The following is a 17570-nucleotide window of genomic DNA, read 5'->3' as shown; positions in this document are numbered from 1 at the left end:
TGTGACAGTTGATCACCAAAAGACCGACAGCTGGTAAAATGAAGAAACATGATGACATCAATAGTATGTAGAATCTCTTCCAGTCTTCATTTATTGGACTGCGACATACCTGAAATGCAACAACAGACCTAAAGGTTGTTTGTCATGTAAACTGCTTGAGATTATCATATTATAATTAAAGTTAAAGGAAAAACTACTTTATGTTCAAGTATTAGACATTTCAAATTTTTAATTTAATATTAATGATATTAAACAAAACTAACCTTGCTAAAGGATTATAATTTCAAGCACCTCCTTTAAATGAAATAAGGTGTTCGCTCTAGATTTGTTTTTTTATGATTTCTAACTAAGACCGGAGGCATTTGTGTAAACTGTGTCAGTCATGGAATAATCGTTCGCATTTTATACGGAAACTACGAGCCTGTATGTGTCCTTACTTGTACTACAGTATATTTTTATACAAATTTTCAAGTACCAGGCGCGTAGATGATAATACTCAGTTGCGTAAATAAATATTGAAAGGTCGAACTTTTTGTCATACTAAAACCCCCGATTAAGAAATAAAAACGGAAGTGGGTAGGGGTGATAGGGGTTAATATGCTGTCCGTCATTCGAGCTGCGTCCAAGATTGGCCCTGGCTACGCGGTCAATACTATACGAATCTGTCATGCACGCTGTTCTCTCGGTTAATACATGTTTAGTCTTAGCCTTGTGCTCTAGGGCCTTCCTTATAGTTATGGCTATTTGGCTTATCCCTGCAGTTTCCATTGTAGTTTATAACGTATTATCGTCAGTATAGATATCCTTTATACAAACGTTATAACAGAACGTATACATTAATGTAATATTTCAACACCTGAATACGTCCTCTGTCACGCGTGGAGTACTCTCTGAAGTCGACTACGTATATCCAGGGGATACAGAAAGCGAGACAAACCAGCCACATGAGAGTGTTTGTTTGCCAAACATTTGTGGATTCCTCATTTATGCTCTGAAAAAGATATTCCAAAATAAAATTTGTACCCTGTCATGATATCTCCAAACATCTTAAGACCCTTATAACCAAATTAAGTACGCGATTTTTATTTCGAATAATTTGTGTAATATTAACATTCCTAAGACCTGTGGACTTTTAAAGGGAATTTATTTATCCTGAATACGATATACACATTTTTCAGGAAAGTCACGATTACTTAATATAAGATGGTTGCCCTTTGAAACGTTAAAAATGGGACCAGGACTAAGCCATGTAATGTACTTTTCCGTGGTTTGGTACACCTTGCCAATGGTAATAACATCTTCAAATTGTTTAAATAAACGTTAACGGGATCGCACATACAGTTAGTTCTAATGCCACTACGAAGTGTTGGCGCCATGTTTATACTGCAGCTTAGCATTGTGTGTATGTGTGTGTGTTGGGGGGGGGGGCTACAGTAATTAATATAAGCACCAGAATTAGATACTTTTGGTCGATAAAAACTACATTTGCAAGAATTTACTTAGAAGGGATACAGGCATTTAAATGAGATAATGCAGGGTTGTTGTAAAGAAATAATTTACCTATAGGCAGTGGGAGTTGGATACAATCCCTTTCCTGGAAATAGTTGTCTGAAACCCCCAGCGCGAAATGTTTGATCTACACATGATTTACACGTATGTTCAATAGTTCTTTGCTTGTCTTATCACTTCCACTAATGCAAACTCGCTTTTATTTTTATCACCTTTTTCTGATGGGAATACCCCAAGTTGATGTGCCGAGATACCATTTTTAATACCTTTTTAGACATGAATGAATGAACAGACGTACAGTAATTTTCTTCCAAATTATCCCCGTGATGTAGATACAGATAACTTAACGAACCATCGTTCCTGTACAAAACAGCACTTTTGCCAAACTTTCGTAATAAACCGACATTTTCAGCTCATTTAGAAAGACAGCGATTGTGATCTAACTGATGACGTTTTATCGATCGAGGAGACTAGGTGGTGTTATATCAGTGACTCTTAATATCTCTACTCACGTAATCTAAACATCCAGAAGCTTCATTTTCTTTAACAGGGTCATCTAATTCTAGACATCGAAGGTCATGTTATCTCTGGATCATAAATGCAATTGTGGTTTTCATTTAACCGCGCGATGCAAATTGCCCGCAGATTTGCAGCCACATGTGTCAAAATGTTTCAAATATTGATTACATTGTACTCTAATCCTAACCTTAATCATACCCTAACCTTAACACCATGCGAGCTTTTGCCATTTCTGTCACTGCCTGTTTGAGTAGAAAAAGAGTTCGAATACTCTTGACAACATGTTAGTTCTCGCGTTTCTGTTCATTCATTTATGATCGATTGACGGGCACCTCAATGAATAAGTTGAAGCTAGCAGCATCTCCCAACGTAGCCCAGCGATCCACTGAACGCTGGATTTATATTTTTATCTTTATATTGGAATATAAAAAAGTTTCAATTTTATTCCATTAGCAACTTTGATTTTGCAAAACCAATACGTTTTTGAAACAAGAAGTGAATCAATATTCGGACATGCTATTACGTTTGCGTTTTTGTTCTGATATATATTGCCGAGTCCTTCACACAGGATTTGGCCGAATATGTCATACGTGAAAATAAAAGCTCAACAGGGCCAGGACCACCTGTGATGGTTGTGTAATTTACAACAGTCAATGACAATATTTATGTATACCTGTAGAGGATGCCTGATCACTTTGTATCGCTCGATGGATATGACAACAATCGTGAGGATGGAAACGTTGGCCACTGTGTTCTCAAGGAACGGCACCAGTTTACCTGAAATAGTGCAAGGTAATAATTCAACTTTTCGCTTTTTGAATGCTTTTTGAAGCATTGTCTTCGGACATTTGCATTATTAGATGCCCACTGGTCTGTGCTTAAGTAGTATACAAGGGATGACGTCGACATGGCATTAATGGGCTAGTTTCATCTGTGTTAATATTATCATCGTTATAGAACAATGTATTAATTCATTTGTATACACATACAAAATAACTTAATTGATACAGCACAAACGTACATAACTATGAATAGTATATACTTTTTTCTCATTTAATGTTCACATATAGTATATACCAGGACACAGTTTTAAATTCTCAACCTGTACAAGTTTATGCATTTTGATAGGATACACCTACATACCAAAACAATCATGCTCACAAATACACAAACACACACAAACACACACATACTATACATTCGCACACCGAAGCGCACGCATAAAAACAAACAAACACAAATCACAAAACCAAACACGTATGCATACATACACGCACTCTTGCACATGTATACACACCCGTTCGTATGGTGTTTATACTATGGACATCCCCTATAATAGCTTATATATTTAAGGAGTGTATGTTTTATTTAAGTCCTAGGATTTTGTTTTGTTATATGGCTATTTGTGTTTTTTATAACTTACGTTAAGTTATGTTTTTAAGTTTAAGTATATCCCATTTTTTATTGTAGGCTTCAAAGGGCAACTGTTGTAAGAAACGCCTGGAAATTTGATGATGTTTAACCATTTACGTAATAACTTTATTCGGGATTGTTTGAATAAGAGTGAGGTTGTGCACATAAACTAGTTTAAACCACCAGTAAATTTACATCTTACTGACCGTTCCAAGGCTGTACGTAACAATCCTTGATAAACATACCCAGTTTTGTATATATAGTATGAATGCACTGAGCTGTTTGTGGAGTAGTGTGCTGTTCTTCCATGGTTCTTGTCTGTGATTTTTTGTTTTTATTTTTTATGTCTTTGGCGTTTTGCTGCTGAGCTTGTATCTGTAGTTTTTCGCATAAATATTCAAATTTGTTCAACGTTATTTGTTTTTGTTTTTTTTTAATTCTTATCTTCAAATAGATCAAATATGCATCAAAGGATGGTGTTCTGTTATTACAGTGGTTCTTAGTTCAATTTTATGTAAAATTTCATTAAAATGAGAAGAAAATTGCAGATGTTGTTGCATTTGTTTTTGTCACTATTCCCAATAAGGCTTAACATTTACCTAATATTACATAAATTGTTGTCGAATGTATAAAAATGTTTAAATTATTCCATAATTGTTGTGTTTCGTAACACTCCCAGAAAACATGTTCAATAAATTCAATACCTGAATTACAGAATGTACATAAGCTACAACCGACAATTTCCAACTTGAAAAGCATTTTGTTGGTTGCAATTATTCTTAAAAGATAATTGGAGAAAAAGTTACGTAAAACGGTATCTTTGTAGATCTGTATATATTAAAGTATATTTTTTTCCATTTCAACATTTTCTTCCAGGGTTTAAGTCATTTTTGATTTTGAAGCTTGCGATGGTAATGTCGTATAGTTTAATATTGCGTATAGGATATTTCTTTTGCCTAGATTCCACCATTTTTTTCTAAGAGACGTACTGTTAATGTGATTTATTCTGTCTTATTCAATTGTAGTTTCTTTCCTGTATAAACATATTTTTCGAGAGTCTGATATCCTATGAAATCGGTGCTCATTGTGTTGTATATATATATATATATATATATATATATATATATATATATATATATATATTATATTTGATTAAAAACATAAAAATTATTAGTTCTATAATCGAAAATGTGTTCAAAATGTTTGATACCTTTTTCATACCAATGTTTGTACAATAGCGTGTTCCCTAAATCATGAACGTTTTTCAAGAACATTTCACACTCATGTTTCAAGCAGCTTATTGGGCAGATAGACTCAATGAATTTCTAGGTTCTTATTTAAACCGTCAATATGATGGCAATACTTTGCAGAGTACTTGCTTTGGATGAAGATTTTATCAAATAAATGTTGTGTTTTTATTTTTACTAATGTATTCTTTGTTTGTTCCCAGTTTTAGTACAATGATGCTTTTCATTATTATAATCGCATAGTTTTGAACCTTTTATTTACAAAGGAAGACGGTATGGGATTTTTATAGTTTCAAACTGCATCATATCTTTAAAAAACTTTTTTTGCATTAGATACTCTGAATATTATTCCTTCGTCTGCAGATAGAGTCGGGATTCCTAACAGGGGTTTACCTATTAGTTTATTATCTTTGTATTATAATTGAGTTATCTCAAGTTAATGCATACTTTGATTTACCATTTACATTTTTACTTTATTCGTGATTGTTGGGATAAGAGTGAGGTTGTGTACACAAACTAGTTTTTTAACCCCCAGTAAATTTACATTTAACTGACCGTTCCAAGGCGAAACCTAACAATCCTTTATAAACATCCATTATGTTTTATATAGTATATATGAACTGTGTCGTTTATGAAGTTTTGTGCTGTTGTTCCATGTTTCCGGTTAGTGATTATTTATTTTTGTGTTATATGTATTTGGCCTTTACCCTGTGCGATTACAGAATAAAAAATAATTATATATAAATAATCAATAATATATCAGCCTGCAAAAAATGATTATGATTATGATGATGATATTGATGATGATGATGATGATGGTGGTGGTGATGATGATGATGATGATGATGATGATGATGATGATGATGATGATGATGATGATGATGATGATGATGATGATGATGATGGTAACAATAATAATAATAATAATAATAATAATAATAATAAGAAGAAGAAGAAGAAGAAGAAGAAGAAGAAGAAGAAGAAGAAGAAGAAGAAGAAGAAGAAGAATTGTTATAACAAAAAGTTAATATAACATGCCGCGTTTCGTACATCATATAGTGGGATTTGACATATTTAATACGTTGCGCGAAAGAACATTCACCTTTCACTATTGGCACAACGACCTCATCTCATTTCCTATCGCGCTAGAGCAGAGACAGAGTTATTATACACCGGAAAGAATTCCGAACTTGGTTCGTATAATGCGCGTAATATATATGAGTTTTATGAGTATATCCAAATCATATATGAAACCATAACAATGAATTCCATTGAATAAATCAAAGTTTGAACTACAGTTTTGCAAAAAAATGCGCACAATGTCCAAAAGCAATATTAAATACAATATATTTACGTTTGAATCTTCTGTATTTTGTCGATTTTGTTTTTACGAAAATACTCTGCTGTGTGATACGCGTTTATCAAGATGGAAACATATTTATGTGATGTAAAATTAATATGAATTGAAAGCTGTTTATCTTGTAATTGTTTGAATTGCGTCAGCAGGCCACGAAATTCATTAATCAACTTGTTGGAAAGTGTTAATTTATAATATAGTTCATACATTGTTGTCATTAGCGTTTCAATTGTACGTATCATTTATGAAGTGATCAGCTTTTCCCGCGTTAGTGTGACGTTATATGATAAATTGTTACCGGTGACGGTCGCGTCGGTCTTTTTACAGAATGGATGAGAAAAAATAACTGTATTTTTTTAATTGAACTATTTTTTTACATTCTGGAAAGAAATAATGAATTATGGTAGTAAATATAATTACACACTGACTCCACACACTTCACCAGCCTCACTGCGTTCATACCCCAATAATGCCATCAATCACGCAATTCAGTCCTTATATAGGGACTATTAGTTTTGTTATGATCACGGTACTACAGGAATTAAATTGACATGAGAGGAAATTTCATCGCCGGAGAACTATAGGATGGTCGTCCAATTAAATAGTCAGACAACCGTAACTACGCACGCAATATGCGGATTGCGACTGTAAGTGGTTTATTGGTACTACGGTTAGGTTCGGAGGCTGTATTCGAATTGTTTTTGGCAAATTCGGATTTTACAGACACCTTTAATATATACATTACTGGTTAATATAACTCAAAACCCACATAATTGCGTAATAAACGTAAATTTAATGACGACCTGTTTCGTCTTTTGACGTCATTTTATAATCCCATAATGGTACTTGTTATGACGTGACGTAGAAAAATATAACGCGGCCGTATAACAATTGACTGGAATACGGTGTGCGGTATTTTGCGAAATGTATTGCGTGTGGATTTCTGATGGGTATACAATAAAAAAACTATGACGATGACAGATGAATATTTGAACACCATCACAAAAAACAATTCTTCTTTTGACTGATGCTAAAGAATGATATGAAAAGGTCATCGTTAAGTTTGGCTCTCACTGTCACGATTTCAGGTCCGATTTTCTAAGACATATTGAGCCGTTTATCGTGATGAATCTAAGAAACCCAGAAATGTAATTTAAGTACTAATGTTGTCGATTACCATTAAGTGTTAACAGGAATATGAGATTGGACCGCGACTGTGGTACCAATTAAAACGTTTTGCTTTCGAATTAGGAAGATTCCAAACGATTGCTAAAACACACTCGAAAACGATCATCAACGATTTTCCCTAGAAAGGCCAATCATGTATAACTAATACACATCAAATTAATGTCCGATTGAGTAACAATTGCACTATAATTGCACTTCGTTCTGAAAAAGTCGTAGTAGCAGCATGACAGCTGTGAACTGTCGTAGCTCTTCCCGATTCACCGGGTTCTTCAAGCACTACCAACGATTCACGCAGATGCCGTCACAAATGTATTAACGATATGTCAGGTATCATCACACTTTTCTAAATCTTGGGCAAACGTAACCCAAGTCGTGAACGTGAGTGTCAGTTAAAAGGAAAGTTCTTTACGATTGCTGAGTTAACTGTTTTGATACACAACTGCGTAGGAAATTGTATTAAATTGTATAGCAGTCATGTCCTCGTTATAAAATTGACTTAAAAAAAAAGACTATGATGGATTAACGATTGCGCTACGATTGAGCTACGTTTCGAAAACAGCCATCGTGGCAAATCGTAACAGCACCACTGCACTATGTTACAAAGATCACCAAACATTAACGCACAGTTTACCGTTACGAATGTTTTCACGATCAATTATGTATAGCCCATATCAGGACAATGAGAGCCATTCGCGAAAAGGTTTTAAAACGGTTACTACATGTATATTTTGTATCGGCAGGATTCCTTTAATTTGTATTCTAAGTTGAGGATTTGCATCAACACATACGTATCATTACTGGTTTGGTGTTTTTATAGATATGACACAAAAATTAATATTGTGACTAGGTAGCTAACATTAGTGCAAAATTATACAATTACCACAGCTAGGTGTCACATTCTTTATCAATCTTTTCAACGTACTGGTTACAATATGTGACAAGAACAATATAGTTTGTAAAATCGATAAGTATCTAGGTATCGTTTTGAACAAATAATTTGTTACTGTTAAAACATTTGCCCAAAGTATCCTTGCGCTTTGGCTTCTCATTGCTAAATGTAAACTTGACGGTAACATGCCTTATGACAAATTCACAGTATGTTTGCCCGATTCTATGCGGAGCGTACAATCGTTTTCATGCATTTATGTTTCATTTGTGTGTTTGCCTCGGGGAAAACACTCGTCATGAAGCTGTGTCAGGGAAATGGGCATGGGTATCCACGATCATCCGTAACCAATCGCATGATTCTTGTCTAGATTTTGTAACACATCTGTATCTCGTGTAAATAAAGAGCGAATTGCACTCTTGGGTAACAGCAAATCGAGTAGAACCTATAAATCGTGGTTTCATTATGTAAAGAAAGTTTTTTAAGCTTTGATTTAGACTTTATTCACGGTTGTAAGCTAGATATGTCACGTATGTGATTGTGATTGGTGGAAGGGGTAGAATTAAGGTAAGAAAAAAATGCCAATATATAACGAGCAATTCTGTTGAAAATCACAGTAAACATATAATTTCATTTCTTCAATCGTGATATTCATTATTAACAAAGTGAATATCATCAATCCATTATTTCCTAACGTAAATGGAGAGCTTTAAAACCTTTAACATTCTTAGAAGATAATATAGTGTATAAGCAGCAAAGCTTCATTACTGTCGTGAGTGTTTTTGTTTTGTGCATATATCACTTATCTGTACTTTACCTATCTATCCTTACCGCAGTAAATCCTATGATTGTAAGTGCACGTTGTATGTCTAGAAAAAAATAAACTAAAGATGGTTCCAACCAACCTTTAATAGCTTAGCTTTTCTACGTTAAGCTAGAAATGTGTGTTTTTAGTTCATCCCAAGTGTGACCGCGATGATAATCGATCTTAAACTTCATTTTTTTCAAAGATGTATGATAGTGGGTGCTATTTATATTTTGATGCTCCTATTATATTTTATTTTGTAAACAAGATAATAATTCTTTTAATTTCTAGTTTCTTATTGTTTAAATATATTTTATCAATTCTTATCGGGGAAATATCGAGTTTATGAGTGAAAAAACAACAGTTATAATTATTTTTTCACTTCAAACTTAGGCGTGAAAATATCAACTTACTTTTTAAATCGAATATATTAACTTCCCTCTGATCAAATCTGAACACATCATTTTAGAACCAGTAAGTTAAGTCAAAATGATAATTATATTTTAATCATATTTTGTCATATGTTTCAATAGCGATTTTTCGAAAATAAACACAACTTTAAGAAAAATGGGATTCTCAAATTTACCAAAAAATGTTTTGTAAATATATTCGCTAAAAGCTCGTATGCAACTTCCATACAAAAAAGAAGCCGCAAACAAATGCTCGCACATATATTCGACGATACAGCGTGTATTTAATAACTTTTCAAACTGATTGTTTTTGTTATAAGAACTTCACGGAAAATTCACACAACAACTAACTAACTAACAAAATAACCAAACCACACGTCATGGATCAACAACGAATCGTGGTTTTCACCCCATCCTTGAAATTGCCCATCTAAGAGCGAAAACGACTGAAGTCTTACAGTGAGGGTGTTTAAATTGCCATGTACCATGAGCAATGTATTAACCACTTTCAAATAGTTATTTGATAAAAGGTAATCGCAGTAATTTGGTCAATATATTCAGGCCCTGTTCAAACAAAAGCGTAATCAAACTTTTCTTCATACATCAATAAAGTTGTTTTAAGGAGTGTTTATAATATGTCATCACTGCAACATGAGAAAATAATAGACTTTAATATGTAAATAAATGTTTTAACATTAACCCCGTTCAACGACACAGGGTCAACAACATTGAAACAGAGTCAACGCCAATGAAACAGGGTCAATGCCAATAACACAGTGACAACTCCAATAACACAGGGTCAAAAACAATGACATGGGGTCCATGCCAATGACACTGGGTCAACGCCAATGGCATAGGGTCAACGTCATTGACACAGAGTCAACTCCAAAAATACGGGGTCAACGCAAATGATAAAGGGTCCTTACCAATGTCATCCATGCAAATGACATTTGGTCAACGCCAATGACAAAAGGTCAACGCAAATGATAAAGATCAACGCAAATGACCAGTGTCAACACCAAAGACCTAGAGTAAAGGCCAATGATACGAGGTCAACGGTAACGACATAGGGTCAACGCCAATGCCATAGGGTCAACGCCAATGACCTAGGGTCAACACCAATGACTTATAGTTAACGCCAACGGCCAGGGTCAACGCCAATGACATTAGGTCAACACTAATGACATAGCTTCATCGCCATTGACAAAGGGTCAACGCCAATGACATAGAAGAACAGAAACAGAAAAACAAACATTCCCAAACCAGAAACAAGGACTACAACAACACACAATACACCAAATAAATCAGAAACTAAGCATCAAAGAAACAGAACATCTGTTGTTTTAGTGAGGATTATATGTCTTTCACTCGTAGTCATAAAAGAACAATTTTTAATCTTGTAGCTTCGCCACTCATGAAAATATGTTGTTCTTTAACTATCGTGAAATAAAATACGATCTTACAACACTGAATTCAACAAATATCCTTTTTTAACGGGATCACAATATAAATTCAGTTACTAATGTTACATGTATAGTTCTTAAAGTTGTATGTGTGTTGTTTAAGTATTGTTTTGAAGCCTAAATCGCATATAACATATACTTTGAGTTGTAATACCATTTGTTTTTATTGAAGATGAACTATTTATATATGGTATTTTATAATGAATTTAACTCTAAAACTTTTCAGAATTTTAAAGGTGTAGAGTTTATTTTTACTTTTGGTATAAGTATTTAAATCAAAATCCAGTAAACTCCGATAGTAAAAAAATGAAGATATTTTGAATACAATGTCATGATGCTATGATTCTGGTTCTTGTATTAACTGCCTCTGTAGGTAATTTGATGTAGTAACTCAGAGCCAGATTTTTATTATTAGTATTTAAACGGCTGTTGTTTCAGTTTTACCGTAGTCTTAACAGTCACACAGTTGAATTATTCCAAACATTGTTCGGACACAAAAACCTTCACACTTTAGTATGCGATGGCACGATAGGTGTTAAAAGTCAAAAGGTAGCATGAAACACATTAACCTCTTCATAATCCGTCTTTTTATCGTGCGCTCTGGAAGATTTTAAAATCAGTGGAGTGTGTGTGTGTGGGGGGGGGGGAATATATAGATTTAATTAATTTTCTTAGACGATGAGACAAAATTCAGTATATCAAATTATATTTGCCATAAGCACAGGCACATTTACCTTAAAACCATGCAAGTTTGCACTTTTAAAAAAAAATCAATCTCGCTTAAACTTCACTATCGAAAAGTTTCCATTTGTCAATAATTAAAAAAAAAGTATTTCAAAAGCTATGACAAAAGCCTATTCACTATTGGGGCCTTTCTACGGCTTTTCGCATATTGATGCGTAATTCTTTCACTGTTCAAAAACGAATGATATGCTCAAAACAAAGAAAATACAAACAATAATGTAAACATAATGACTGATCTAGAGCACAAAAAACGAACCTGAAAATTTTGATAACAATTTAAGAGGGATGTCGTATGCTTAAGAAGACGGTTGTTTGTGGAGATATCCGAATTAATTGCGTCAATAGTGCGGCGAGGACTGCTTAATTAATGTTTCTTAATTTAAATAATACATGCTGTTCTTTATTATAAGCAATTGATGTAGGACATTGCCAAGCATGCCAAATGTATTGGTCATGTACACAATACAGTGAATAATTGTATTGATAAACTCAGACAGGCTTCTCCTTCAGTTATTGACATTCGTTTAATAACTATTTTAACAAAGCATTAAGGGTAGAATGAAAGAATCGGCTAATGTCGAACATTGAATAAAAAGAAATGCGCATAACTCTCTACTGCATTACAACAAATACAATGACATTCTTTTATTATCTAAGTGAATGAATTCAAATAAGTGCAAACAATAATTTGTAAAATTTCATATTTCATCTGTTTAAAGCTTTGTTGTTTAAAATTGATAATGCAAAAATATACTTCCACGGTTTCAATTCAATATGTCTAGTAAACTTCGACGCCAATAACAATAGCTAGGTTTTACGAAGACAAGCTTGAAAAAACATGAAACATGAAACTTTCTTTCTCTGTTATTTCTACCAAAGTTTGTTTTGAAAATTTACGTTGACGTTGGTATTAGTGGACATGCATGATTTCACAATATCCTTCCATGTGACTAGGATAGCTTTGTTACCCTATTTATTTCAGCGATCAATTTTTGTTTTGTTGTTTTAAAACCAAATTTGTATCGATGTTGCTAGTTTAAAATAAATCGGAGTTGTTCATTGTTGTTTTACCTAATGTATTTATTGTTATGCTTTATAAATGCATTACTCTAAATAATTTCTTTCCAACAATTGTAAAAATTTTAATGATTTGATTTGGTTAACATTTATTCATGTAAAATGAATCCATATTGAAAGTAATTATTTTTAGAATTGGGGTTCATTACAAAGTATCAAATGCATTTTTTTAAATCCAAAAACAGAATATCTTCTTCTTAATTGAAAAGATCAGTATTATCGATGACACTTTCTAGTAATTTGATTTCAAAACATTCCTATGCTAAATAACACTTTGTTGATCGAGAATTTTAATAACTATTTGCAAGCGTTTTGGGGTTATTATTGAAGGTGGTATATAATCGATATTTAGAAGAGATGTAGGACGCTTATTTTCCACGGTCTCTCTCTTGTTGGGTTAAAGACAATTCACATTTCGTGTAATTTTCAATTTATCATGTAAACCGTCTTAGCCAATGATTGCTTCTGTAGTTTTGCTCGCCTCTCCAATGGCGTTTACCATAACATTGGTTGGAAAAATGGGGCTTATATAATGCAAATTTGTCTACGTTTGCACGTTCACCGCATGGAGTGTTTTGGCTACTTGACATATAGTTGTACCTTATACTTCAATTGCCATATTTGGAAGTCCCTGACGTCTGCACTGTAAATACATTATTTCTCTTAACCCGATCAAACACAACTCAACTCGAAATACGTTTAATTTTACGTGGAGTTTGCATAAAATTACAAATACGAGAATGAGGGAAAGACATAAAACATGGCAAATTATACTCATCAAGGAAATAAATACATTTATAAAACGATAAAAAATGACCTGGTATGTACATACAGATACTTCAAGTTGTAAAGGAAATAAAAGATGGAGCTTTAGTTGTTTTATATTGAATTTTTAACATGGAGAATAAATTTGCTTTCATTGTAATGCCATTGTGAAAGAATGTATCAAGAAAGTGTATCAGGTGTTTTCTAAGTAAGGTATTCAGGTGAGAGACCAACCAGTAGCTCATTGAAAAGGTTATAATTGTTCCATTTGATTGAAATGGAATTACTTCCGTGTCATATTAGTGTAAAATGTCTCATTAATATTTCCCTGACAAGTTATTCCATAAGAACTGATACTTTTGCCTTTTTGAGGGACTTTTTCAAGCATTGCTTCCAAGCAAATTGTATAAAGTTTGTTTGAGTTTAAGTATCTCGAAAAAAATGAATCTTTTCTGCTGTTATAACAGGGATTGACAGCGTGCAATGTGTTCAAAGGATTTTTTTAATGTGTTTTTTTATCTAGGATGTCATTTTGTATTATTTCTGTTTGATCAAGACAATGGTATCCCCATAATTATAACCCATAGGTAAGAATTGCTAACACTAAATAGTTATTAAGTTAAAGATTTAAATTAGTTGGTAAATTTAAACTTCCAACACGGATTAGATAGAGACGTGATGCTTTATTTGCTTGTTTAAAGACCTGTTTTCGGGCTTGTTTGTGGCTAACGTTCATGGGGGAACACGTACCTTTGTTTTTAAAACTACTGCCTATTTCCAATGTTTCATTTTATATTTAAAATGAATACTTGCCTATATTTCTACCTCACAAACACCCTTACTTTGTTTAAAGTTCTCACATTTGACGGTATTCTTCAAATGCATTTAATCTTTCTTGGAAAGTTGCTTGTCTTTTGCAAAGATTAGTTTTGTGTCGGGATACAAAAGCATAAATAGGATAAATAGAATCGTAAAATTACCATCATTGTATTTTCTTTTATTTGGTGTTGTAGAAAATTATGACAGAGCCCTTTACGCTTATTGGAATCATATGCGGAAGAAACATCTCTAATGGCTTGAAATAGTCTATACTTTAATATGTGTTCAAAAGGAAAGTTAAGATCTAACATATAGTCTAGTGGGCGCTTGTTGTTCTTTTAACATATTTTGGAAGTTCAAATAATGACTAAATACTGGTGAAAACAATTTGCCTGAATACCTTGATATGCATATTAGTCTATAGATAATTGAAGGGGTCGTCATTTTAACATTTATTCTTGTAGATGGATTTTATTTCTCCTTCATGCAACGAATCACTCCGTAGAAACACAATATAAAATACAAAAATATTAGCGAAGCACTGTATACTTTGTATTTCTAAGGTATTTATTTTTCATTGTATCTTGCAATGCTGCCTCAGCATTTTCAAATATTGTAATTCAAGAGTATATACTGTCAGCATATTGGTTTAATTCAGCAAACTGGCATGATTTTTACGATTAGCTTAACGTCTCCGGTTTGATCTGAGTTACGTAGATGCGAAATAAATGTTTGCCAGTCAAAATTGTGTCAGTCTTAACTGTACCGTCAATTCCTAGAGAAGCGGGGTAGCATTGCTTTACTTGATAGGGGTCGATATCGCGGTCGGCGTCGATAAAACGTAGTCATAGCTCGCATCTCGCCTCTTCAAGGTCCGGTAGGAAGTTCCTGTAAATGCCGATGTAGATGCACTTTAACTTGCATTCATTTTGCAACACAATCTTGCAACGAATATACCAGTGAAAGACATTAATTTGAACCGGCGGATGGTCCTACCTCTTACCATGCGACGAAAGCGTGTAGTTAGACGTGTCGTCCGGAGGTAATAGAAGAACGTCATTCGAGAGATATAAAACACGAAGGATGGGCACGTCATTGTAACGCTCAACCATCCCCGCGACTTTCAGGTAACACGAGCGTTACATAACCTGCAGAACAACGGACTTATATTTGGTTGCATGTGGGCGCCTGTCAGTGACGCTATGGCGTGCGGATCCATTATATGTCAAAAGCTCAATACCGACAAGCCTCATTTGTATGGGGGGCTAAACTTGAAGAAAATGTCATAAATAGACGAAAACTGTCAATCAACAGTCATTGACTCGCATCCAAGCCATATAATAGAAGTCAACCTTGCTAATTTGTCTGCAAGCGTGGGTGGAGAACTCGTATAGTGAAGTGTCCGTTTTCTCGATGATTTTTCTAGAACGAATTCCAATAATGGGGTGATTTTACCCATAAACTGTGTGGAAACCATCGCTTAGGGTAATAACGCTCGTCGAACGGCTCGGGTAATCCGTGCTAACAACCGCGTGTGGAAAATATGTAAATCAATTTGCTAAACATTTCTGGTGCCTTAAAGATTCGTGTTGTTTAAGTTATGTGTATGTTATAGGCTATTTCATATTTTATATTCTTTCACCTGAAAGTAGTTATAAGGAAACGCATAACATTGCAAGGCCCATATTATTTCTTCAAAAGAGTTCAAAGTCATGTCCAAATGGAGTTGATGGTGCAAATTTCAAGTTTAGAACTGTACTTGCCCATTGGCTTGCCAATATGTTAATATATAATGTATATTTATGGAACTAATATGTTTGGTTCTGTGCTCTGTACAACAACAATATTTATATATATATAATGGAAACCACAGGGACTACTCTAGCAGCCGATAATACCCCACATTAACACATAAACACATTAAAATGATTAGTTTTAAACTAGTTTTAAACTACTATAAACATAATGTATCTAGCTTTTCATATAGTATATATGCACTGTGCTGTTTGTGGAGTTTTATGCTGTTGTTCCATGTTTCTTGTTCATGATTTTTTTGTTCTTGTGATCTATGTCTTTGGCGTTTACCCTGTGCCATTAAACGAGGTTTATGCTTTTAACTACTGAGCTTGTTTCTGTAGTTTTTTGCATAAGTATTTATACTCATTAACTTAACTTAAATATTGCAGATGTACTCCTACCCCCAAGGTTATTCTCTGAGAAGTCGAAGGAAGTTCTTGAAATAAATACTTTTAGCCATGCTACAAAACAATCGAAATGGTTATTGAAAGAGAGCTGGGAAAACATGTAAAAATGTTTATTTACGTAAACTGGGTGTGTTCGATCTTTTTATAAAAAAATCTTACAATTAGAAAATAACATAATGTTCAAATATATACATATTCACTCATTAAAAACTAATATGTTAAAATCAGCTCTCATTCAATTGAATCACATAGTTACAATGGTAATTTAACGTATGAATTTAAACCCATTGCACTCCGAGTATTTCTTATGACCACTTACATAGAACGGGTCCGAAGTACCAGACCTCCTTTGCGAATAGGTCAACGAGGGCGCTGGGCATGCAGATGGTGATAACGAGCAGGTCGGCCACGCACAAGTTCACCAGGTACACGTTTACCGCCGTTTTCATCCGCCGACTGCACGTGATAACAAGCACTACAAGCAGGTTGCCAAGTATACCAACCAGAAAAATCACCGAGTACAGAACTGTCGACGAAATCACAATATACAGGGGAGGCGATGGCGCCTTGCCAATGGCCGTGTTGTTTACATCAGTCACATTTGTGGGCAATCCTTCGTAGTTTGTAAAGTTATCAGTAATGTTTTCAAACGTTCCGTTCATTTCAATAAATATATCCATGGTTCGGGAACTTCATCCGTGCGACGTCGAAGAACTCAGAAAACGAACTGCTAAAGTCTGGTTACAAAAATTCCAATAACGCCTCGGCGATCCCAGCTTCAGAAATATCCTATAATAGGTAATCGAATCGGTAAGGACTGATATTAATTTACGCCAGACATCTTGAACTATTTCATACATTCCATCGCTCAAAATTCATGCAGCGAATATACTGGATATATGTTCAAGCTTTTATGATATCGTTTTTGTCTTAATAATTAATTGTTATTTGACGTTTATAGCAGTGTGATATATTGCAATCTTTGGTTGTGTAAAAAATAGCACTCTGCTCTGAGTAAAAAATATGTTGCAAGGAGGAGATGCCTAATTTAATGGTCATTTTCGTACGAAGTAACTCGTGGGTACATAGTATTGTTATAAAACCTTATATAGCACTTTTCGCAAGGAGTTGTATTTATCATCACGGGTTTCATTCAATTTCATT

At 34.0% G+C, this 17570-nt stretch overlaps 1 protein-coding gene across 1 annotated transcript; it reads right to left on the bottom strand.

The window, feature by feature from the left end:
• Positions 1 to 2339: 2339 nt before the first annotated feature.
• On the bottom strand, positions 2340 to 17086 carry LOC128215855 (prolactin-releasing peptide receptor-like). Its single transcript, XM_052922466.1, has 3 exons — positions 16726 to 17086; positions 2702 to 2805; positions 2340 to 2420 (listed from the first exon to the last, which is right to left on the bottom strand). Exons 1-3 carry the CDS (start codon positions 17084 to 17086, stop codon positions 2340 to 2342), a joined length of 546 nt encoding a protein of 181 aa, XP_052778426.1.
• Positions 17087 to 17570: the final 484 nt, after the last annotated feature.

Source organism: Mya arenaria, chromosome 14 (genome assembly GCF_026914265.1).
Source record: "Mya arenaria isolate MELC-2E11 chromosome 14, ASM2691426v1".
NCBI classification, from domain to species: domain Eukaryota; kingdom Metazoa; phylum Mollusca; class Bivalvia; order Myida; family Myidae; genus Mya; species Mya arenaria.
The sequence above is the reverse complement of the archived record's forward strand: the minus strand, read 5'-3'. Positions and strand labels throughout refer to the sequence as shown.